General features: G+C 44.8%; 1 protein-coding gene and 1 long non-coding RNA gene across 2 annotated transcripts; both read left to right on the plus strand.

Annotated features, from left to right (window-relative positions):
• Positions 1-1,270: 1,270 nt before the first annotated feature.
• LOC308672041 lies at positions 1,271-2,389 on the plus strand. Its single transcript, XR_014027333.1, has 2 exons — positions 1,271-1,835; positions 2,017-2,389. It is a non-coding gene; the product is annotated as an uncharacterized lncRNA (long non-coding RNA).
• A 2,027-nt stretch (positions 2,390-4,416) lies between these two features.
• On the plus strand, positions 4,417-25,761 carry CD164L2 (CD164 molecule like 2; the record flags this gene model as incomplete). Its single annotated transcript, XM_081334948.1, has 5 exons — positions 4,417-4,504; positions 13,018-13,125; positions 15,481-15,558; positions 17,197-17,286; positions 25,595-25,761. 5 exons carry the CDS (start codon positions 4,417-4,419, stop codon positions 25,759-25,761), a joined length of 531 nt encoding a protein of 176 aa, XP_081191074.1.

Below are 25,761 nucleotides of genomic sequence, written 5' to 3' on the forward strand. Positions count from 1 at the left end.
AGGTTGGCTCTGAAATCCTGGTGGTTTAAGTCTTTGAGCAGTAGCAAAATCTCATTTCTGGCTTCCAGCTGGCAAACCTCATTTGAATGGAAGAGGCATAACCCCAAAGGGATATAAGCATTGGTCACACTTATCCCCTGCTCTTACCAGAAAACCCAGCCTGGGTCAGTTTTGCAATGCCTTCTAGTCAGTTTCATAAAGCCCACTCGTGCTGATGCTGTTTATTTGCTTATTAGATTTTTGTGTCGCTGTTATTACTTTTTAAGTAACTCAAGATGGCAAACATACATACTACTACTCCCCCTCCTCCTGTTTTCCCCACAACAACAACCCTGTGAGGTGGGTTGGGCTGAGAGAGAAGGACTGGTCCCAAGTCACCCTGTCAGCTTTCATGCCTAAAGTGGAACTAGAACTCACAGTCTCCAGCCCAGAGTTACCAAGATGCCTTTCATGCCTAAGGATGGACTAGAACAGGGGTCCTCAACCTTGGCAACTTTAAGACTTGTGGACTTCAACTCCCAGAATTCTGGGAGTTGAAGTCCATAAGTCTTAAAGTTGGCAAGGCTGAGGATCCCTGGACTAGAACTCATATAATGAATGGTTGTTTGGCACGAAACGCAGACAGAAACATTTTTGCTCAAGGCAAATCATCAGCAAGCCCAAGCATAACTTTTGCGAGCACAATTCACATGCAAGTGCACTGTTGACAGTGTACCAAACAGTTGAACTGTGGATTCATCAGATAATCATTCACTGTGGAAAAGCATCAAGGGCATTTCTATTGGGAGTAAAAAAGATCCAAGAAAACCGAATCTCCAAGCCAGCGGCTCTTTTTTTTTAAAAAAAGTAACTGTTACTACGAACTGAAGCGATGTTTTACGGGGGTCGTCCATATATATGTAGTCTGCGGGACGGAGTTGTGTGTGAAGCCAGGAGATCCTCGCAGATGTCTGGCTACCAGTCCGACTGTTACTCATTTAGCACCATCCAGGAGTCACGTGTGGCTTAAGGTTTGCCACGGACGTAACTTTGCCCCCCTAGAACTCACAGTCTCCTGCTGATTGGCCCAAAGTTATGCAGCCAGCTTTCATGGCTAAGGCAGGACTAGAACTCACAGTCTCCTAGTTTCTAGGCCAGCACCTTAACCACTAGACCAAACTACTTCTCATATCTGTCCTACACTTTCCTCCTTATAGTTTCCTATAAGTGAAACTGATGTCACAACTCTGAAACACACTGCAATTTATAGTGCAAACAATCCAAACTCTAATTGTCTGAAGCCTTACAAAATGTGTAAGAGTAAAAATGGATGGTGGGGGGGGGAGGAGGGAGAGAGAAAATAAAACAGGAGGGTAGCTTAGTACATGTAGTGTGTCTTTTTCCTTGAGTGACGCAACCATCATCCTGATGAAAAATAACTTTCAAGCACAGTCACACCTCCTCCTCCTCCTCCTCCTCCTCCTCCTCCTCCTCCTCCATAATCTTTGTCTTTTCTCACTCTTTATATCAAGAGCCTCCAGCAGGTGGCGGCACCAACCAACTTTGCTTGATGTGTTGAAAGGAAGGACGAATCTAACTCGCAGAACCACATAAAGAACACAATTATAGTCACAAGACAATTGTGGAATGTGACACTGGATTGTTGCTCCAAGTCCTACCCTGATGGTACCATTGCTCTCCCCGTTTATTGGTCCATATCTGGAGGTTCTGAACTTGGAGAAGACAACTCCTTCTGAAAGCTGCAATTACTTGAACCAGATACACCCATAGGTGGTACTTAGCTCATAACATGCCCAATGGAATGAACATCTGCAATTCTAACTCTTTGGTGAAAGGTAATTCAGCATCTGCACCCCTGAATTTCCCTTTTGGTTCCTTTGTTCAAGTTAGCCACCTCATATATAACTGATGCTATCCAAAATTGCTCTCCTGTAAGTTTTATACATCTTTCTATACCTGTAATGATACCTGTGCTTGTATCTGTGCCTGTATTCCTGTACCTATCTATCTATTCAGGTAGTCATCAACTTACAACTGCAATTACAAGACTTGCAAACGGAAGATAGTGCCTAGATCCCTTCCTTGCAACTGAATGGAGCTGAGAATTTACTAGCCAGATGCCCTTCCTGATGCCATGCAGAGTTTTTCTTTGTGCCCTCAGAGAGAAACATTTGCCACTACCTAGGATTGAACTCTCAACCTTCTGAGTGGGCGGTGAGCATCTTCACCACTAGGCCACCACGCCGCTCATCTGAGCCAGCCCAATAAAAGCATCATAACTTTACTTCACAGTTTCTGCCGATGGAGAGGTCTAAGTGCAGTCAAGCCCCATTGCTGATTTTGTTGAGACTATGCCAAAACGGCTGATGTCAATTGATCTTTTGAAACACTTTGGAATCAATTAATTCTTGTGCTAATTAACCAGCTACCGCAAAAACCTGCCAAGTGTAGGATTCCTTGCTCCCCTCCCTGAATGGAACCGAACTCTGCACTCTCTTAATTTAGATTATTCTTTAAGTATGCCAGATTGAAATGTTGACTTTATCTCCAGAGAGTTGGCAGAGAATGTATGGGGGAAAAGGAGTCTAATCCAAAAATGTGAAGATACATTTGGAGGCTAACTGAGAAGATGGTGCTTGAAAAGAGTTTGCGTGTCTGTCTGTCTGTCTCTCTCTCTCTGTCTCTGTGTGTGTGTGTGTGTGTGTGTGTGTGTGTGTGTGTGTATGTGCACGCATGCGTGTTGCAGGCAGTGGAGGCTCAGTTATGTAACTGAGGCTGCTATAATTTTGTCTTCCCTGTCCTCATTTGTTACCTTCCCAAGGGGATTCCCTGCATACTGTATGGAAAATAGTTATCCGGGAACTGTAACTCCTGCACATCTACAGGGTGACAACCTTTGCTGGCTTTTGGTAAGACTGCTGCAAATGAACCAAAATAGGTCTATTTTTAAAAAATCCCTTCTCACCCCTATGGGTACTATGTGACTTTCTCAATCTGGGGTGTTCTATCAGAGACCTGGGATAACAATTGGGAGTTTGAGGCAGGATCTGCGCAGGATCTCAGTTGTTCCTAGCACTGCACTCTTCTGGACAGATAGCTCCGATGTTGTTCCTGGGATCTGTTGGAGCCATTTTTTTCCCAGGTTAGGAGTCCCAGGAGTTTTCCAACTACCACTGGGATCACTTTGGCCTTTACTTTCCACATCTTCTCTAGTTCCTCCTTCAGGCCCTAGTCCTCCTCCAGCTTCTCATTTTCCTTCTTCCTGATGTTGCTGTCACTTGAAATCTATGTCTATCTATGTCTTCCGGTCCTTGTCAACTAGCACAGTGTCTGGTTGATTGGCCGGCACTTGCTTGTCTGCCTGCATCTGGAAGTCCCACGTTATCTTAACTCTCTTATTCTCCACAACCATCTCCCATCTGGACACGGGATGGTCCAACCCAATGTTTCCCAACCTGGCTACTTTAAGATGTGTGGACTTCAACTCCCAGAATTCCTCCGCTAACGTGTTATGACCATAGGTCCCAGTGAAATGCTAGATCTCCGGGCTTTCTTCAGAGGGTACATTCTCAAGGGAATATCAAAGTCGAGTCTGAAAGGGATCTCATTGCCCTTCCCTTTCATGGACCACAAAACTGGACTGGAAGCAGCGGTAGGACCGTCGGAGCCAAACGTGGCTGGCAAAAGTCTTAAGATCGCTACCCCGGCTGATCCTACAGTCTAAATCAGAGGTCTTCAAACTTGGCCCTTTTATGACTTGTGGACTTCAACTCCCAGAATTCCTCAGCCAGCGTGCTTGGCTGAGAAATTCTGGGAGTTGAAGTCCACAAGTCATAAAAGGGCCAAGTTTGAAGACCCCTGGTCTAAATCAGGGGTCTTCAAACTTGGCAACTTTAAGGCTTGTGGACTTCAACTACCAGAATTCCTCAGCCAGCGTGCTTGGCTGAGAAATTCTGGGAGTTGAAGTCCACAAGGCTTAAAAGTTGCCAAGTTTGAAGACCCCTGGTCTAAATGGACTGCCCGGTGACCCACCACGAGTCAGACCAAGCTATCTGAGAATGATGGGAGTTGTTAACCCAACAAGTGAAAAACTCCGAACCGGACACTCAAGCCCAATTCCTGTGCGCTGAGTGCCACCAAAATACGCCCGCCACCGGCTTCGCCCTTCTCCGAGGGGGGGGGCAGGAACCAGGGGAGGAGCCACCTGCCCCGCCCAGCCGGCTCACCTGCCTGCCCCACCCCCAGCTTTTTTTTCCCTTTTTTTTTTCTCCGCCCTGCGCGCATGTGCTCGCTCGCCGCCGGCGCTTTTCCCTTTCTCGAGCGCTTTTCCAGGCTAGCCTGGTTTCCAAAGTGATTGGGAGAAACCGCCGCCCGAGTGGCTGCCGCTTTTGCTTGGCCCGCGGAGAAGCCCCAGCCATGCCCGCCCCGGCCCGCTTCTGGGAGCTCCGAGCGGCGCTGCTTTGCGCCTTGCTGTGCGCCCGAGGCTTGGTCCCCAGCCAGGCAGGTGGGTGAGATCGCGGGAGTCTTTCTGGCGAGGGTCCGCTGCCCTCCGTCCCCTCCCTCCCACTTGGGACCCCGAGCCGGTTGTCGCTTCGCTGCTCTTGGTGGTGGTCGTGGGGGGGGGGGGGAAGGGACGGGGCTGCAAAGTTGTGGCGACCTCTGGCCCCGAGGTGGCTTTGCAACGGGCGCAGGGAAGTAAATGGTGTGTGTGTGTGTGTGTGTGTGTGTTGTGTAACAGGTGAGTGCAAGTTCCCCCTTTCCCCGAACACGCTCCGCCTTGAGCCTGTCTGCGCCCCCCCCCCCCTCCCCTCCCAAATCTGGGGCCATTTAGAGGGGTTGGACTACAGCTACCATCGTCCTGTGATCAGGAAAAGTTGTTGAAGGCTTCGGCAGAGCATGCTGTACAAGAGGTCAACTCCCATCTTAGAGCATCAAGCTCTATCTATTTAGCCACTTCGGAGTCCCGAGAGGAAATTGCTGCCTTGTGGTAGATCCTAATCGTCACCTTAATGTTAATAAGCCCTTCCTCCAAGATTTCCTCTCTTCCCCCCCCCCACCTCCCCCCTCCCCGCATTATTTTTCACAAAAACCCAGCAGGTGGGGTGAGAATAAGTATAAAAGTGGTTGATCTGAAATCTCGGAATAGCTGAATTTGTACAATTGGATCTATTAAACACCCAACACCTGTATTTCCACTACATCCTGAACTTGGTTAAGTTCAACTTTTTCCCCCTGACTTGGTATACATATTATGCAAAGAGAGCTTATCTGCTTATTTTGTAGTTGGGCTAAATGTGATAGGTGAACAGAGCCAATAGGCCTTATTGGTGTCTCTGGGTTTGAACCCAGTTCTCCTTAGTCAAAACCTGATGCTCATTCTCCCTGATCACCCATTCCTCTTGATTCACACAAATATGTTGAACTCTTAATTGCCTTGACATTTGGAACTCAGCTGCTCACCTGGCAATAATGCAAGGCTTTGTTAAGCCTTGAATGTAGTAGCACTTTGCAACTAGTTGTGATGTTGAAAGGACCTACATTTGGGGGAGGAAAGGGCTTGGTTCCACAGACCAGGATTCCTTTCTAGTTTGTTTTTGCCCTTTGGCCAAGATAGCTGCAATCCGACTATAGTTCTAATTAATTAGAGGAAAGGTAATACTTGTAGTGAATCTCTTCTATAGATGCGAAAGCCTGTAATGAGTTCATTTCTGCGAGCTATGCATCTTGCACTTTTCCAACCTACTGACCTGAAAGTCTAAATCCATCCCAAATGCAGAGCTTTCGGTATGAACACCAAATAGTATTGCTGCAACTGAAGAGGTCTAATATAATCATTACATATTTAGGATTTGTTCCAGATTTGTTCCAAATTCTGGGAATCCAGGGTTTGATAGCCCCTCCCAAAAAGATCAGTATAAAACGTTTGTACCACAAAATACCTGTGTGGTCCGCAAACTTATTCCCTGCCAGTGATTTTTGTAACAGGGTGTACTGCAGAAACACACCACATGAATTCTTCTCCTTCAGTTGATAGCATGCTTAATGCCAATCTGTCTTGGTGCTTGAGTTTGAGTATTTTAGGAAAGCGGTTTAGTAATGCAGATGGAGTCATAATTTCTTTTTCGCCTACTCTTTTTTTTATCCTTCAAAGCTATCAGCCCATTCATTAGAACAGTCTGATGGATGCTAGCGCATGCCTGTGCTACAAACCTCTTGTTGAGCAGGGTTTTGTGTTCTATGGCTGCATGTTATGTCATTGTACAATTCATATAATTTGTGCCTTAACAGGTTGGGTGAGCTCAACTAAAGTGGGCTTTATTCAATGAACCAGTCAGCAGCTCAGGGCTGTGTAACATTTCCTTAGCTGGTGGATACAATTAACATTTTGGGGATGGTTCACATGACCTTGCAAATAAGGCAGCAATGCAGAGTGTGTCACGCAGCTAGCTGGGTTCACGTATCATGATGAACTGGGGTACTGAATTGACCCCTTTGGGGGAGTTGCACAACACACCAACCTGTCAACTAATTAAATGGGCTGGGTTCCCATAACATGGGAAACATGAACAAAAAATGAGGTTAATACCAACCAAACCTAGCATGCTGGGAGTTCATTAGGTCACATGGAAAACAATGTAGTAAGCCAGATGTTGGAGGCATCTGTGCAAATCTGGGTCTTTGCAAGCCTGGATCTTTTCAACTCACTATTGTCCAGGTATACATTCCAGGGCAATTGTTATCTGAGGAAGCAAATTAGTGATGCATGTCATGTAATCTGAATCCATGGAAATAGGAGAAGAAAGCAAGGATAATTTCCTCCTGAAGCTGGCCCAAGTGGTTTAGAGACAAGAATGGAAAGTGTTGTGCAGACTCTTTTAAACACCTGGTCTCTTGCGATTGGCTCTCCCCTGGGGCAGCGGCAGCAGCAGCGGGTGGATTTCATGCCGGTGTGACCTGTTTTATTCTGTCTTTTCATTAGAGTCCTGAAGTTTAGCAATCAGCATTCATCACAAAATGAGGCCTTGAGGGCAGAGTCAAATGTCAACTATTATTTTATCAATTATAAAACACACACACACACACACACACACACACGGAATACGTGCACAAGTGCATATGGGTGACCTGCAGATCAGGGATACGGACAACTCTTTCGCAATGCAAAGCTCGGGACCTTGGCATGCGGTTTGGAAAAGAGGTGGTGCTTGCTGGACACGCTAGAAGATCTGGGGTGGACAAATATCAAAGAAGGCTGAGCTTCTACTCCAGTTATCTACGATGTTCATAAGGAGACTGGATCATATTTGCCTTTCAGCAGGGTTTCCCAATCTTGGCAACTTTAAGACACCACCATCCTGTAAGGCAGGGGTCTTCAAACTTGGCCCTTTTACGACTGGTGGACTTAAACTCCCAGAATTCGTGTGCCTGCCTGGCTGAGGAATTCTGGGAGTTGAAGTCCACCAGTCGTAAAAGGGCCAAGTTTGAAGACCCCTGCTGTAAGGCAAAAGCTTCCCAACCCTGACAACTTTAAGATTTGTGGACTTCAACTCAGCATTCCCCAGCCAGCATGTCTGGCTGAGGGATTCTGGGAGTTGAAGTCCATGCACCTTAAAGTTGCCAGAGTTGGGAAACCGTGCCTTGCAAGATAGTAAGAAGAGGTGTTTCTGTATACCTATCACAGATGTCCTGCCCTTTTTGTGTTCTGCTTTCTGTTCACCTAAAAAAAATGGACTGGAATGTGTTTCTTTGCAAATCAGGAGGGTATCCTGTAATAAGCTGGACCTGCACATTGATGGTAGCTATTCTGCAGGATTTCAGTTCAAAACCTTTCTCGGCTAAAGCTAGAAAAATGTACCATAGATGCTCCTTCACTGAGCTGCAGTTTTCCTTTAAGCTATGGTCTTCCTCTGGGACCAGAGTTGTTGGAAGTCAGGTGGCGTATGCATTTGACAGTAATAATGGAGGCATTCACAAAATCACTGTGGCATTCACAAAATGAGTTGCAAAAGGCAGCTGTTCTCAGAACAACCTGAGACAATACCTTTAAACATCCACATCTGCCTTTCCCAGGTCCTTGGGCAGATAGATGGACTTGATAGATGGATAAAAATGTCAAATCCAGTCTGAACATCTGGCATACCGCAACAACAAACCATAATAATGGCAGCCCCTAGAACTTCACCCCAGGTAGGTCTACCTGGAGCTGTGCTTGCAAATAATATTGCAAGCACATTTGCTCAGGAGTAAGCCTTACTTTTGGGAACAAATGACACTCCTGTGTATTAGGAAGCTGATTTCGGAGGTCACTGGTCTTTCCAGATGCGGAGAAAGACTCCACAGCTCAGCAGATGGGGAAGTGGGCAGCCTTGCTTCATGTCCCTTCCTGAGAGTTGCTGACGACAGGGACAAGGGCTATTGTTAAATGTGTGAACAGGCCTCTGTGGGTTGGCTGGAACAGATGGGAGAAGATCTTGAAGCAGGCATTGTTTTTTCTCCTCTCCCCCTGTCCGATGTAGCAGCGTGCCAAGATTTGAAGGCATTGGGCAAAGTATCGAATTTCTCTGTACTTGTGACAAAAATAGCTGGGCTCTTTTAACAACATGCAGACACACACACACACACACACACACACACAGACCAACCTGCAAAAAATTTGGGGAACCAAGTCTTGCTTTCTTACTGGCTCTTGTTAAGTCACTCACTGCTAGTTAAAGTGCTATAACCAGAACACTGTATCCATGGCAATAGAGCCCGTCAACCTTCCACTATACAAAGATAATTGGTTAAAGAGAGAGAGAGAGAGAGAGAGAGAGAGAGAGAGAGAGAGAGAGAGAGAGAGAGAGAGAGAGAGAGAGAGAGAGAGAGAGAGAGAGAATGTGTGTTTGTCTCCATAAACAGAAAAAACTCCCACGCTAAGTTGGACATTTTTTCCTTATTGGCGACTGGTTGCAAGGGGCTGGATGTTACTACTGGTGGTTGCCTCCCACTCTCAGCTTGGTTCCCGAGCTGCATTCCAAGACTGGCCTTCTTTTGGGGTTGAGTACGGTAAATCTGCACGGGATTAGAGTTGCAGAGCAGATACAAAATCTTTCTGCCCTCTGCAGAGTAGGAAGATCTCAAGAGGTTATGAGCTATCCAAATCGCTTAAGAGGGACTATGTCCTCGACTTACAACAGTTCCTTTAGTGACCGTTCAAAGTTACAATGGCACTGAAAAAAATGACTTATGACTGTTTTTCACACTTACGACCATTGCAAATTCAGACACTTGGCAACTGACTCATATTTATGATGGTTGCAGTGCCCCAGGGTTATGTGATCCCCTTTTGCGACCTTCTGACAAGCAAACTTAGTGGGGAAATCCAAATTCACTTAACAACCATGGCAAGACATGGGGCAAAACTCATTTAACAAATGTTTCACTTAGCAACACAAATTTTGGGCTCAGTTGTGGTCATAACTCGAGGACTACCTTTATAGGTAATCTTCGATTTACGACCACAATTGGGATCAGAATTTCCATTGCTAAGCAAGGCAGTTGTTACAACCTTTCTTTTTGCCATGGTGTTAAGCAGGGGTCTTCAAACTTGGCCCTTTTATGACTTGTGGACTTCAGCTCCCAGAATTCCTCAGACAGCATGCCTGGCTGAGGAATTTTGGGAGCTGAAGTCCACAAGTCACAAAAGGACCAAATTTGAAGACCCCTGGTGATAAGTGAATCACTACGCCATCTGACAGTGTATGGTATATGATTAAATTACTGAAGTTAATAATGGATGAGTGCTATGAGGAGGGTGTTTTTTTTGCTTCATTCAAAACTCCATTTTAAACCTTTAGTACTTTTTATATGTATGTCAAATCATACCATGCTAGAATAGTTTGGCATCAGATACAAAAATATTGAGTTTGCTTAGCTTTGTCAGATTTTACTATTCCAGTTCTGGGCACCACAGTTGAAGAAGGATGCAGAGAATTAACTATAGCCGTGTTTTTCAACCTCGGCAACTTTGAGTGACTCCAGCACCCAAAATTCCCCAGCCAGCATGAATTCTGGGAGTTGAAGTCCACAGATCTTAAAGTTGCAGAGATTGGGAAGACAATGCAAGACTTGGTTGAATGTTAGGAAAAACGTCTTAGAAGTTACAAGTTGCTCAATCGATTACTCTGAGGGATAATGGGTGCCCTTTTTTCTGAGGAAGGGTTCAAGCCAAGATTGGTAGACATTTCTCAGGGATACTTTGCTTTGCTTTATTCCTACGGAATTAAAAGATTTTTTTAAAAGAATTTAATTAGTTTAGCTTGGGTGGCCTCATTGTTCTTGCCTGTTGGCTGAGGATTATGGGAGTTGAAATGCAACCCATCTGGGATCTGAGTTCAAGAGACAAGGGAGCAGTTTTCATGGCAGTCGGTTACTAGGTTTTGGTCCAAAGCCAGCTGTCCTCTTGATCCTGAAGTCCTGAACAGACAATGTAATCCACCATTTGTAGGTTTAATTAGTCTTAAACAAACTTCCAATTGCTATTGCCTTATCTTTGTCCCAGCAAATGGAGGTTTTTGACAGTGTTGTCATAAGCAGGCCAGCATTACGTACCAGCCAGCAAGGTTAACACAATAACACATGCGTAAGTGATACAGGATGCCCCTCCTTTGGAGATACAACGTTCAGTATAGTATTGTAAAGGTGGTCTGGGGTTTTTTTCAGCAAAATGGTGCTATTGACAAGCTCAGTTCCCAGTTACTTTGAATGTACTTTCCTTGGCAACAGTATTTATTAATTAATCATGAGATTTATCTTCTGCCTTTATGCACATACACACACACACACACACACTATGCTCCTGCCTTCTATTTTCCCTGCAACGGTTACTTTGTGAAATGGGTTGTGTTGGGGACAGAGGAACGGCCCCAGATCACCCAGTGGCTTTCACATCTAAGGGAAGACCAGAGCACACCGTCTCCTGATTTCTAGGCCACTTTCTTCACCACTCCAAACTGGCTTTCAGCACATAAGTGGTTTGCCATTGCCTTCGTCCAGATGGCTTTTCAACTTTGCAGTCTAGCCTACAGCTTGGGGGATTTGTTAGTGGCCTCTTGTCCAACTCCTAATCAGTTCTGACCCCACTTAGCATTTCGAGATCAGCTAGGTGCACCCACGTGCTTGATCCCAAGCCTTTAATTATATACAATTATCCTTGGACAACCATTCACACTGTAAATGTTGTTTTTCCTCATTGTTAGGTTATCTTGTACTGTTATCGTGTTGTGAGATGGGCAGCTATGTAAATTGCAATAATAAAATTATTTTTTTAATATTTCCAGCATGAGGACTAGGTTCACTTTCTGTGGCAAAAACAACACAGAATCTTGTGGCACTTTAAATTTTAATAGTCCTTTGCAGGAGCTTTTCTAGATCACCGTCCAGCCCATCCAGGGCATCGACTATAGTCAGAGAGAAGAAGAATATTTTCTACATAATACACAGAAACTAAACACGCACATGGGCATGTGGCAACTGCCTGCAGGCTAACAAGGCAGTAGACACAAAGAAGCCCAAGGATATAATACTGAAAGAGTAGAAAACAAGGAGATCAAAGTAGCTCTTCCTAAAAGTGACAGAAACGCAGTCTTGGCTTACGGCTTACACATCATGCTAATTATTTTGTTCATTGGGGTTTGTTCCTTTTAGAAATCATCATTGGCCAGATTCACACGATACATAGTGTGGCTTTCAAACAAGAAGAAGCATAAACTGGATTCTTGCATAAAAATAACAAAAAATTTATTTTATTTTTTATTTTATTTTAATTCCATTTATATCCCGCCCTTCTCCGAAGACTCAGGGCGGCTTACAAGCTTAGCAGTAGCCTTCATTCTATGTATATGCCTGCTTATTAGGGCTTTCACACACACCCCCAAGCGGCATTATTACAAAGTCAGCTTAATTGCCCCCAACAATCTGGGTCCTCATTTTACCTACCTCGGAAGGATGGAAGGCTGAGTCAACCTTGAGCCTGGTGGGATGCGAACCTGCACTAATTGCAGGCAGCTGGTGTTACTTAAGGAGGCATTAGCCCACTGCTCCACCAAGGCTCAACAAAAGCAAACAAAATGATACGAGTTTGGGCTCAACTCAGTGTGTGCACCCAACCGCAATCATTCTCACAATGTTTGGAAGAGTTGTTTGCCTGGGTTTTCTTGGTTTGACCAGTTAAATTCTCTAAAGTTTAACAGAGTGTGTCACGGTCTCTTCACGGCAAACACAAAATGTGTTTGGTGCTCCCAGTCCCTTTTCTGCTGGTGATGGGAGTCCAGGATGAAGACCTCAGCACCTTGGCAGTATAGGACCTGCAACGCGTTTTGATCTGAGTTCATGTTGAACCTCTAATGTTAAGGATACATTAAAAAAAAGACAGTTCTGAAAGTAGCATGGCAACTACTGTATGCTCAGGTAGTCCTTGACTTATGACCTCAAGTGGGTTCAGAATTTCCATTGCGAAGCAAAGTGATTGTTAAGTGAGTTGCCCCTGATTTTATGACTTTTTGCCACAGTTCTTAAGCAAGTCACTGTCATTGTTAAGGGAATTCTGTGGTCATTAAGCAAATCCAGCTTCCTCCATTATTTTGCTTCCTGGAAGCTGGCTGGGAAGGTCACGCAGGAAGATCTCATGACCCTTGGATGCTGCAACCATCATCAATGCATGCCAGTTCACCACGCACTCAAATTTTGTTCATGTGGTTGTGGGGATACGATAACGGTCCCTGAGTACAAAGGTTGGTCATGAATAGCTTTTGGTAGAGCTGTTGCAACTTCAAACAGTTGCTAAATGAATGGTTGTAAGTTGAGGACTACCTGTTGAATCCAAATTAAATATCTGAAAATTTGGAGGTGGGAGGCAAAAGGCAAAGGGCAATTTTTGACACTTCCTGGTCGTTGAATAACCCTAGAACTTAACAATTTTCTGTCACTTCAACCAACCCTTTAGGATCCAAATCTATAGACTGTTTTTTTTTAAAACAGGGGAATGTAAAGATCTGGAGTCATGTAAGCAGTGCGTTGAAGGTTCTCCTTCCCAGAATATTACAAACTGCATTTGGAAATACTGTCAGGAGTCTCACGAGAAGCCAGGTAAGTCAGTAAAAAAATGATGGCCAAATATTTGGATTGCGTACTTCATTTTACCATTATTACCACTTTATCATTATTGCATAAATACTCGAGCTGCACAGGGCAATTTTACAGCTTCCTGCTGCTCTTCGATACCAACCCTGTGACAACATACATATAACATTGCTAAGTTTTGTGCAGCAGCACCCAAAATTACATCAGAAAATGACCTGTGCCATAAATTAGTTTTAATGGCTATTTAGACCCTTATTATAGTGTGTAATTGTCTTATCAGCACAGGCTTGAATTTTTGGTCAAAGTTTACTGGCACTTTATCTAAATTGAAATGCTGCCCAGAACGGTCAGGGTCCAGGTCACCGATGTCCAGAACACCGATGGATGTTGTCCACTACCTTTTTGTAAGGACCTTATTTTTTGCAAAGATGAGCTACCAACTGGCAGACTGCAACTTCTAGCAGATTGGCCTTGATGGCCAATGGTGGCAGATGCTGAAAGCTTTAATCGTCCACAAGAGCCACGTTAAGGCCAGCGCTTTGAAAATCCTTCTATTTTATGGGAACATCTAAGCCATCTCAAAATCTGGATGTCTTTTGATTTGCACCTGACTTGTTGCCCTGGCTACAGTTCCAGGAAGGGAAGGATAGCCAGGAGCTATAAAGGAACAGTCTTTGCTGTCTGTTGATTTTTGAGATCTGGTGCCTGTTGCTAGTGAGAATTGCTGGCCAGTATGGATTAGAAACTCTGAGACTTTGCCTCAAGAAGCAGGGAGAATTATGTTAGTTCACAGAATACAATAATTGCAGCTCAAGGATCAGCTGTGGGATCCTTGTTGCTCTCTGAGCTTGCTTGTTTTCTTGCAGACATTATAAAACTAGGTAACATCATCAGTACTGTGATAATGTTACCTAGTCTGGTAATGAATACAGTAGTTTGCAAGAAAACAACCACGCTCAGAGAGTGACAAGGATTTCATAGGATAGCTTATTTTCTTATCCACCTTTGGGCCCACCTGGACCTCTTTTAACACTCAATAAGCCAAGCAAAAGATAGGCGAGCTATCCAGGATGAGGATAAGTAAGCTACTACTGTTGTTTCTTTTAGGCAATTTTTAAGAATGGGTTTAAATGCTTTGGGTCTGTGAAGATTCTCAACCATCCAGGTCAAGACTGTCCCAAAGGTGCTTTTCAAAAGGCAACTGGACTTTCTTGGTTTTATATGCTTTGTGGATGAAAACAAGGTTGTTTAGAAAATTGCAGGAATAAATCCATGAAGTTGCAGGGAGCACAGAGGAGAGTTTTACTCTTCTGCCCTAAGTTGAGTGTGATATGGCTGTTACTCACCCAGGAGGAATGGGATAACTTGCCATAGGCCAGGATAACTCAGTGCGACAATTTTTAAAAATATATATTTTATTAATTTTTTAAAACATAACCATCATTAATATTTGGTAAACAGTGTGTTGTCTGGGTTTATATTTACAAACAATCACAATTAATTTCTATAGTTCCATACTCCACATAACAGCTTTCCTTGATTTTCTCTTCTTCCAATAATATTAAATTAGTATGTTTCTTAGTAATTTTAGTAAATAGCAATTGAATGTAGACATTTTCCCAGTATTTCTACAAATAACCACCACATCAATATAAATCTTCTTTTCTAATTAATTATCTTAACCACCTTGTCATATATCCTGTTTTCAAAGTTCTCATTCAAATTTGTTTTGCCCGCAATGTTCAAAGAACATTTTTTCTGAGTTAATTACACTTAATTACAATGCAGCAAATATTATCCACCACTGTTTCTTCAACATTATTTCCATTGACAAAAATGGAAGGAATGTAGAAGAAGCAGTGGTGGATAACATTTATTGTGTTGAGTTATCCCATGTGGATTGTCCCACAGCGAGTGGTCCCGTAGCGAGATAGCTGTGGTGAGTTGGCTGTGGGAAGTTGTCCTAGACCAGGGGTAGGCAACCTTGGCTCTTTTATGACTCGTGGACTTCAACTCCCAGAATTCCTGAGCCGGCTGGCTCAGGAATTCTGGGAGTTGAAGTCCATGAGTCATAAAAGAGCCAAGGTTGCCTACCCCTGTCCTAGACCCCTCACCAGGTGCTCCCAAGCAGAAGATGGAGACTTAACCCCTTCCCTCCACAGTTCCTTTCCAACTGTATTTGGAGGCATTCTGTGGATGAGGGGTGATGGTCCTGCAAACCACAATTAAAACGTGCCATAGCTTATTGTCACAAACGAACCCAGCCAGCCTGGTTCGGTATTGCCATATATGGAAGAAGAAGAAGTAAAAGCTGTTGCTTGTTATTTTCCTCTGTTTCCATATGACTTCCTTCATTTCTAGGTACGGGGAGATGCGTGAAGAATGGAGAAGCACTGAAGGAGAAATGTTCATTTTTCAACACTACTGTCAGCTGTGAAGGTAATCCTTGGGCGAGGATTTGTTAGGAGGCCTTGCAAAGGCTACCATCTGTATTATAAGTTTACTGTTTTGTGGAGACCAGACAATAAGCAATATCCAGAGTACAAATTTGTGGACTAAAAGACTGGGCCTAATTAGGGCTCATATTAAGCCCACCCCCACAAAATCAGGGTAGGTCTTTTTTTGGGGGGTGGGGTTTATTTTTGGGGAAACACGGTAGCATATGGAACAGAGACACTCACCTTTGCCTTTCTTTCTGATAGCAGTTTGATGTCTGGAGATTTTGCCCCTTTGCTTTCATCCTCCTGTTTTATTGAAGGAGCGTAATGGAATCAAATGATAAAAACAGCTCTGCTGGATCAGGCAGGGAGTCCCAACACTTTGTTTCACGTAGCGGTCTAAGAGTGTTTACTTCATTGTTCAACTTATATGGCTGCCTACTTGTCACAGAGGCCCCTGACTGGGAGATAATCCTAAATCTTCCAGCCTTCGGATAATTTACCCCATCCCTTTTAAAATCATCCAAGTGAATGACCATTACTACATCGTACGGGGAAAAATTTCACAAGCTAGGTGTGCTCCATGAAGAAGTTTAAGTTTAAGTTTACTGAATTTATATACCGCCCTTTTTCCGTAGGACTCTGGGCGGTTTACAAAGTTAAAAACGTTAATACAATACAAAAGTTAAAAACAGTTAAAATAATTAAATTTAATCCCTGAAAAAATATAAAACCCCATTTAAAAACTCTCAGCCTGGGCCGGAAAGCTCAAAGAGCCAGGTCTTCAGGTCCCGGCGGAATGAACGAAGGTCAGGGGCAGTCCTCAGCTCCACGGGCAGCTGGTTCCAAAGGGCAGGCGCACCCACTGAGAAGGCCCTATCCCTGGGTGTCGTCCGCCGGCAATCTCTTACCGGTGGCACCCTGAGAAGACCCTCCCTGTGGGAGCGCACTGGACAAAGGGAACTTGATGCCGGCAGCAGGTGTTCCCTCAGATATCCCGGACCCAAGCCATTTAGGGCTTTATAGGTCATCACCAGCACCTTGAATCTCACCCGGAGGGCAACCGGAAGCCAATGCAGCTCGTGGAGCAGAGGTGTTACATGGGAGTATCGGGAAACCCCCATCACAACTCGCGCAGCAGCATTCTGCACCAGCTGAAGAAGTGTTTCCTTCTTTTCTTAATTCTCCCTGAGTCGGTTTCATTGGGGTGGTTCCTTGTCCTTGACTTGGGAGACAGGGTGAAAAACGTCTGCCCATCTACTTTCTCTATGATAGGCATGGCCTCCTAAATCTCAGTTGTGTTCTCCAGGCAAAAGCCCCCCAAACTTTCTTATAAAAAATGGATCTTTGAGCTCTCTAATCATCTCTTTTCTTCTGTACTCTTTCCATCTCTGTCGTACAATTTACAAAGGTTCTGGTATCTACACACCAGAACTGGAGAAGCTTCTTGGATGAGAAGCAAAAGGTTTTCAAGGGAAAAACCAAGAAAGTCCAATTGCCTTTTGAAAAGCACCTTTGGAATACCAGAGCTGTATTTTCATTGGCAACAGTTTTGTGTTTTTTTTATTTTGAAGGTCTCTAACCCTTTTTTTTCTTGCTATACAGTGGAGGGTTTTTTTTAATTGATCTTTTTTTATAGGACTAAAGCTAACAACCACAGCGCATCCCTACCCAACGACAAAGGAGCCTCCACAACCATCTTCCAAGCAGCCCAAGATTCCCACACTTGGTAAGTCATTTGTGTAAGTTTGCCTTCATTGGAAGAGGAAGGGCTGGGTTGCAGCTATTCACGTAGAAAATGTCAAGCGACTTCTGAGCTCTTGCAGATGCTCCTGATCAGGATCTTTCTGGCAAGCGCTTACATTTTCAACTGTTCTTCCTTGCTCCTCCTTCCAAGCAGGTTGTGTGGCAGTAGTATAGCAAATAAACGTGTCCCAATTGCAGAAAAAGGCTTGAGGGTAGGGATGCTCTGATATCCCTTCATTCATTCACTTAGGACAGGGGTAGGCAACCTTGGCTCTTTTATGACTCGTGGACTTCAACTCCCAGAATTCCTGAGCCAGCATGGCTCAGCTTGGAAACCTCTCCCTTTCCCCTCAGCATGGCTGACTCAGGAATTCTGGGAGTTGAAGTCCACGAGTCATAAAAGAGCCATGGTTGCCTACCCCTGACTTAGGAGCCCCAGAGACACTAACAGAACCAGCACTCAGAGGTCCTTTAAGCTGACAATGATTTGGGAATGAGCATCCATCATTACCACAACCGAAAACTTGCTGGTCTCTCATCTGCTTGTGTGTGTGTGGACCAAGATATACCCAAGAATGGCCTTTTACAAGTAGTCCTGGACTTACAACCACAACCGAGCCCAACTTTGCCTCATTTTACCATCTTTTTTTGCCACGGATGTTAAGTGAATCACTGCAGTTATTAAGTTAGTAACACGGTTGTTAAGTGAATTTGGCTTCCCCATTGACTTTGCTTGTCAGAAGGTGAATCACCTGATCCTGGAATATTGCAACCGTCATAAGTACATGCCAGTTGCCAAGTGTCTGAATTTTGACCACGGGGATGCTGAAATGATTGTAAGTGTGACAAATGTCACGTCTCTTTTTTGCGGTGGTGTTGTAGCTTTGAACAGTCACTAAATGAACTCTGGTAAGTCAAGACTACCTGTATTGAGTCAAACTAAGAATCCACCTAATTCAGTATTAACTACCCCACCATTCCTTCACCTGGTGTCCTCCTTGTGAGTTGAAGGTCTTGGACATTTAACTCTCCTAATCCGGGGGCACAGAATGGGGAAAGGGAGTAGTTCCTTCCTCAGTAGAGATTTATTTGCCTTCTCAATTCACTAACGAATGCGTACAGAGACATGGGAGACTAGTGGAAAATGTAGGCCAAGACATTTGGAAGCATGCAAATTGGGGAGATGCTGTACATGGTAGGTTATAAAGGCATGTAAAATGTTCCCGCTAAATGTTTTCATCATCTCTGCCTTTCAAACCGGGCAGCAAAAGACGCTGCCTTGATGATGCTCATAGAGTGCAGTTGAAGCTCTGTGGGAATTGGGAAAATTGGTGAGCACAAGTCTTGACCTAAGACTGCGCCTTCCAGACGTACTAAATTACCACTTTCATCTTTTCTAGTGAGCAGGTCCAGTGGATTTATTGAAAGGGGGTAGAATTCTGGAAAGGCCGCTCCAAGACTTTTGAAAGAGAGAAAATTGGAGAAAGTCTATTTTTAGGGTTTTGCATTAACGAGGGATGTTCAAGGGATTCCATCTTTGCAAATTCAGAGACGAGCTTGGCTTGACCTCTTGGGCCGCTAACGTATAAATTGGATTCTAGTTATCCGCTGGATTTCACATTTCTCTTAAGGATGGAACAGAGTTTTCAACTCAGCCGATTAACAAGCATTTAAAAACACATGAGAAAAATGCTGAATTTGGAAATGTCAGCTTTAAGGTGAAACACATTGAAAGGTACATACTTAAAGGCAGCAGTTCCTGTGGGTGGAAAAATATGAAATAAAATGAAGCAAATATATAACTCATTTGGATCAGATGTTGAATGAATCTTCCACCACCTCTATTAAAATGTATTTTGCTGTGGTTTAGAGATCATGGCAACCAACATTATTAGATTAACAGTTGGAAGAGTCTGTAAAGGATATCAGATTCATCTGCCCCACTTTAAGACATGTGGACTTCAACTCCCAGAATTCCCCAACCAGCATGCTCAGGGAAAGACTGTGTCCATGTAATAATATGTGGGAATAACTGGGCAAAGAGATGCTGTCAAGGGAACTGTTAGATAAGAGGTAGCATAGCCCACCGCTGCATGCTGGGCAAAGCAAGAGGCTCAAGAAAGACCTTCCCTAGGATTGTAAAGGGGACAATGTACTTGCAAATACTTTTAGTCTTGAAAGACTTGCAACGTTCTGTTAAGGAAGCTTTTCAATAAAGTAGAATTAGCTTATTGGCTGTACTTCCTGTCTGGTCTATTTGGGAAGGCTGACAGTCCACTCTTTATATTATACATACAACAATGTGAAATCACAACTGCCAATTCTTTAGCTGATATTGGCCTTCATATGTATTGAGTTCTTCCCAAAAATATGATGTTGTTGTTGTTAGCTGCGAAGCCGTGTCCGACCCATCGCGACCCTATGGACAAAGTTCCTCCAGGCCTCCCTGTCCTCTACCATCTTCTGGAGTCCATTTAAGCTCACGCCTACTGCTTCAGTGACTCCAGCCAGCCATCTCATTCTCTGTCATCGTCCCCTTCTTCTATTCCCAAAAATATAGGACATTTTAATGTACCAGTGTAGTATATGTGTGGATCCCAGCAGTGTAGCGTTGTGTAATTGACAGATGGAAATTTTCTCAATGCGCAGATTTTGCACATCCAAGGGTTTTTTGGGGGTATAGCTCTCAGTGTGCTGATAGCCCCAGGGGCCACTTCAGCCAATGTTTATTATTGTTGTGATGATATTTATATACTGCCTGACTCTCTGCAACTCTAGATACTTCCTAACATTTCTAACTTTAGTTAAAATCTGGATGTGAGAGTGAATTGGGAGCAGAGAAGCCCCCAGCCTGTTCCCTTGTTTTACAAACGTTGGCTTGGAGGATTATCTCAGAGCGCCTTTGAAAACACGTAGGCTTGTAATGGCATCAAGTCTGCAAGGCTCCTACTGCCTTTCACTTACCCACTGCAGGTGGAAATTAAGAGACTTAATAAAAGATCCCTTCCCCTCTTGGAGGGGCTTGGAAAGCTCTAACCAGACCTGCCCTGCTTGGGTAGCAAAGCTTAAGAAGGCAGGCCAGAGGAAATGGCTCTTTAATAAAGAAGCGAGCAGGAGATGAATGGGTGCATAGGAGCAGTGGTGGGCGCGCGCTGGGAGGATGAATCTTCCTGCCGAAATGAAGCACAGGCAGCAAGGAGCTTTGGGCTAATTAAAGTGAGAAACTCTATCCCAGAACCTTCTGAATTATTGATCTGCCAGAGGCTCCCTATAGGCCACTGTGTGCGCATTTATCTCGTGGCATATGAAGCAGCTTTGGTGGGGTTTCCATGCCAGCCTCTCTGGCATGTCCTAATTGCCTCCCTTCTTCCTCAGCATTTCCTGTTGGAAGCCTTCATTCACGCCCAGGCATTTTTCCTGCAGCAATCGTTTTGCTGCATCTCCGTGTAGGATGGACCTCTTTCTGGAAAAGGCTAGTTTCTGTTAACTGTGTGTTGGAGTTGCAGCTGCTTCAAGTTGACTAATATGGGGTGGGTGGCCAGAAAGGCGGCCAGGGTGAGTGGGGGGAAGCTTGCAAGGAAAACATCCGATTTGGCCAGAAATTCCACTATGGGCTCCTTCAGCATCATCTAATCTCTTCCACCACCAGGAAACTAGAATTGCTGCTTAAAAGAGCTGGTTGCCCCCCTCCCCACCCCCGGCTTGTTAACTCTGCCAGCAAGGGATTCTTTGCTGAAAACAGATAATGGCGCCAGCAGCAGAGGCAGTATTGTGAGCGCCTGCCTGCCAAATAAGAATGATGTATTCTACACTCTTGGTGCATGTGGCAGTTTATGAAGTTTAACGAGCAAAACAAACCAAGGTCTCAAAGCCCCAATGAGCTTACTGCTCTGAATCTTAACCGCTGGAAGAGCTGGAGGAAAAAAGTCGAGAGGCTGGGGATGAGCGAGCCTGTGTTTGCCTCCCTTCCATATGGGCCTAATTTAACTTATCCTGGACAGGGAAGGGGGAAGGAAGGAGAACAATGGGATTGAAGGGAAGCTTGAAGGCTGCTCATGCAAGCTTTCTTTAATCTGCGGCTTGGGTATTGAACTGCCAACTGCAGTATGCTGGGTGGAAGGTTCCCTTCTCAACCTATTTGGAAAGCACCCGATGAAGAAGGATGAATGGTCCAACCCCACCCCGCTCCTGGCCATGTTGCATCTGACACCACAGTAGTATCCCTGACCAGTAGGCCTCCAGAGCTAATGAGTTCCATTCTCATGCTGACCTCTGAAGCACTTGTCCCACTGTCCGTTAGGAAGCTTCCCTTGAAGTTTCACCCAAATCAGCTTCCCAACGACCTCGTTATTTGGCACCCTCTCCTCGAAGCAAAACAGACACCTCTATTCCGTCTTCTGCATGTCAGAACATCACAGTGTTGAAAACATGTTTGCTTGTTTTTCTCTTCCCCAAGTTTGTCTTCTCTTCACTTAACAAACTCAAGCCCTTCCACTGTAGTGCAGGCTTTGATGTCCCCAGTTAAGTTAACCTCTTCTTCTAAGCCCAGCGGCCTTCAAACCTGGCAACTTTAAGACTTGTAGACTCCTTAGCATAGGGGTGTCAAACTCACCACATTGTGTGATGTGTTGCGAGGTATCGTATCGTGACTTTTTCCCCATTGCCAGAGTTTGGGTGGGCATGGTTTCGGCATGACGCATCCGGCCCATAGGCCGGCAGTTTGACACCCCTACCTTAGCATGACTGGCTGAAGAATTCTGGGAGTTGAAGTCCACAAGTCTTAAAAGTTGCCAAGTTTGGAAGCCCCTGTTTTAAGCATATTCCAGTTTGTCAGAATATTTCTTATGTAATGGGGGGGGGAGAGATTACTATAATACAGGTAGTCCTTGACTTACAATCATTCATTTAGTGACCATTCAAGATTCCAACAGCAGTGAAAAGAGTGACTTACAATTGGTCCTTGCACTTACAACCATTGCAGTGTCTTCACAGTCACATAATCAAAATTTTGGCGCTTGGCAACTGGCATGTATCTCTGATGGTTGCACTGCTCCATGAGTGGGTCCCATGATCACCATTTGAGACTTTCCTAGCTGGCTTCCAATGAGCAAAGTCAATGGGGAAGGCCAAATTCACTTAGCAACCATATGCTTTACTTAACAGCCAAGTTGATTTGTTTAACAATTGCAGCAAAAAAGGGTTGTAAATTGGACATGATTCACTTCACAACCGCCTTGCATAGCAACAGATGTTTTGGTCCCAATTGTGGTCCTAAGTCAAGGACTACCTGTGTTCTGATAAAGGAAACATTTTAAATCAGGGGTCTTCAAACTTGGCAACTTTAAGACTTGTGGACTTCAACTCCCAGAATTCCTCAGCCAGGCTGGCTGAGGAATTCTGGGAGTTGAAGTCCACAAGTCTTAAAGTTGCCAAGTTTGAAGACCCCTGATTTAAATGAACCACCACAGGGAAAGGAGCAGGCACAGATGCCCTTGTAGTAATATGTTTGCAGCTCAGAGGCAGTTTGAAAGGATCAGGGTAGTAATCTTAGAAATCAATAAATACCCGCCTACTTACATGGGTGCAGCTGGGGATAGCAAGTAATAGCCAAATCACTCTGCTGTTCAGGTGTTTTTATTATTCAATTGGGTGGGCCAGATAGATCAATCAGAAGGCCTCATGCAGGTGGCTGGCTTGAAGAAATTTGATTTATGAGATAAGTTAACCACTGTCACACTCTGAATTTAGAGGCCTTAGCTTGGCAGTCAAAGGAAATCTTCCCTTGGAGAACAGTTTTGTTCTGGACTCACACATTCCGCAGAACAAGGTGGCAGAATCCTCAGATGATGCCGTAGACTCCCCTTTGTTTCGCACGAGGTGTTGTTTTGTTACTTTGGTTGTGTAACTGTTCGGAATAAAACTACAGGTAGTCCTCGACTTACAGCAGATCACTCAGCGAGCAGAGTTACAACGGCATTGAAAAAAGTGACTTCTGACCGTTTTTCACACTTACGACCATTGTGGCATCCCCATAGTCACACGATCAAAATTCAGACACTTGGCAACTGACTCAGATTTATGACGGGGCCACGTGATCACTTTTTGCAGACTTTGGACAAGCAAAGTCAATGGGGAATCCAGATTCACTTGCCATTGCATGAACAAATGCAGTGGTTCACTTAGCAACTGGGGCAACAGAAGTCGTAAAGTGGGGGCAAAGCTCATTTAGCAAATGTTTCCCTTAGCAACATAAAGCTTGGGCTCAATTGTGGCCGTAACTCGAGGACTACCTGTACTCCAGGGCTTGCTGCTGATTCAGAAGACCTCCCTCCCACCAAGGACACAAAATAGGAACCTTGGGATGACATTTCATAGGACCCTAACATCATAATAAGAGGGGAGAGAGCAAAACACAGAAGCTGCCCACAAAGCTCTGAGGGCTGCTATTGTTTCAAGGGAAAAGCCCAGTTTTGCTGTAATTTTCTATTCCCTGCAATGGAGGTGGCAGTAAATCAGCCCAGCTGCTGGGCACATAATGAGAACAACAGGTGCAGCTTTTCATTGGAATCAACAAAGAAATCCCATGTGCAAACGCCCTGAGAGATATCGGAGGCACATACTGTATAATGAAAGGTTGATATGCAGGCACATCACTATTGAGTATCCAGCCCCGAATCTGTTTAGGGATCCTCTGGACCAACTTCTGTTAATCCGTCCTCGGGAACCCATGTCAGCCATCCTGTTTATTGTCATTCTTTTTCACTTTGGGGCAAAATGCGCCTGGGAGAAGAACGGTAGATCTATTTTGAAATCCTCCAAGGAAATGAGGGGAAGGAAGGGGAGGAGAGAAGAGGGGAGGGGAGGGGAGGAGCCCTTGCTACAAATATACAAGAGAATATTTGTAGCTCAGGATTGGACTGTGGGGTCCTTGGTGCTCTCTAAGCGTGGTTGTTTTCCTGCAGACATTTCATTACCCAGCTAAGTGACATCATCAGTGCAGGATTGGGTGCGTTAAGAGTGTATGCAGTTTGAAAGGTATATGTTGATGGGTCTTGGATCCTACCCAAGCTGAGATCTAGCAGCTCCTAAGCATCTAACAGGGCTAACATAGACTTTTGTAGGAAGGAGGATTTTCCCTCTTGCTTTGAAGCTGGATGCCTTCCCAACATTTCCATGTTCTTCTCGATGTGGAATCGATTTGCTAGAAGATATGAAATGCAGTACTCTAGAGCCACTGCCGCTTCACAGTGCTTAACAGCCCTCTCTAAGCGGTTTACAGAGTCAACAATTTGCCCCCAACAACCTGGGTCCTCATTTTGTCGACCTCGGAAAGATGGAAGGCTGAGTCAACCTTGAGCCGGTGAGACTTGAATTGCCAAACTGCAGGCAGCCAGCAGTCAGCAGAAGTGTAGCCTGCAGAACTGCACTCTAACTACTGCACCATCATGACTAGAACCAGGAGACTGTCAGTTCTAGTCCTGCCTTAGGCAGAAGGATAAATGGGCCAAGTCATTTTTTTACAGACATAGGAAAGAGGCAAGGGTAAACCACTTTTGAAAAACCTTGCCAAGAAGACCGCAGAGACTAGTCCGGGGGTTAACAATGACTTGAAGGCTCCAAAAACAAGCAAACAGACATCCTCCACAACCTGCTGTATAAACATATTTCTCTTTATCAGGGTTTAGCTTGCTGCGATGTCCAGTTCAGATGTGGGGTTAAGCGGCAAAAACATCCCCAAACAATGAAACCATAGGGTAACCTTCCCATAGGGCAGGGGTAGGCAACCTTGGCTCTTTTATGACTCGTGGACTTCAACTCCCAGAATTCCTGAGCCAGGTGGCTCAGGAATTCTGGGAGTTGAAGTCCACGAGTCATAAAAGAGCCAAGGTTGCCTACCCCTGTCTTAGACCCCTCACCAGGTTCTCCCAAGCAGAAGATGGAGACTTAACCCCTTCCCTCCACAGTTCCTTTCCCTTTCCCCTCAGCATGGCTGGCTCAGGAATTCTGGGAGTTGAAGTCCACAAGTCAAAAAAGAGCCAAGGTTGCCTACCCCTGCCATAGGGTAACCTTGCCTTACCAGGGGGTTGGACTAGATGACCTCCAAGGCCACTTCTATCATCATCATCATCATCATCATCATCATCATCATTATTTTCTCCTGTCCTTGAAAGAAGGAGGATATTTCATCTTCCATTTTCTCTACTCAGCATCTGCAATAAAGTTTGAAGAAACTCCAAGATGATCTCTCTTGCTTTGTTCCCTCTCAATCCCTTGACTTGGTTGCCCTCTAGGTTCGACCACCGGCCCACCCAAAACTCTCGCACCCGAGTTCTACCCGCCTGGCTTCGACTCTGCCAGCTTCATTGGAGGCATCGTCCTGGTGCTCAGCATCCAAGCCGTCGCCTTCTTTGTGCTGAAGTTCCTCCGGTCAAAGGACAACAGCTATCAGACACTGTAA

This window comes from Vipera berus, assembly GCF_964194415.1.
Source record: "Vipera berus genome assembly, chromosome: 9".
In the NCBI taxonomy this organism is placed as follows: domain Eukaryota; kingdom Metazoa; phylum Chordata; class Lepidosauria; order Squamata; family Viperidae; genus Vipera; species Vipera berus.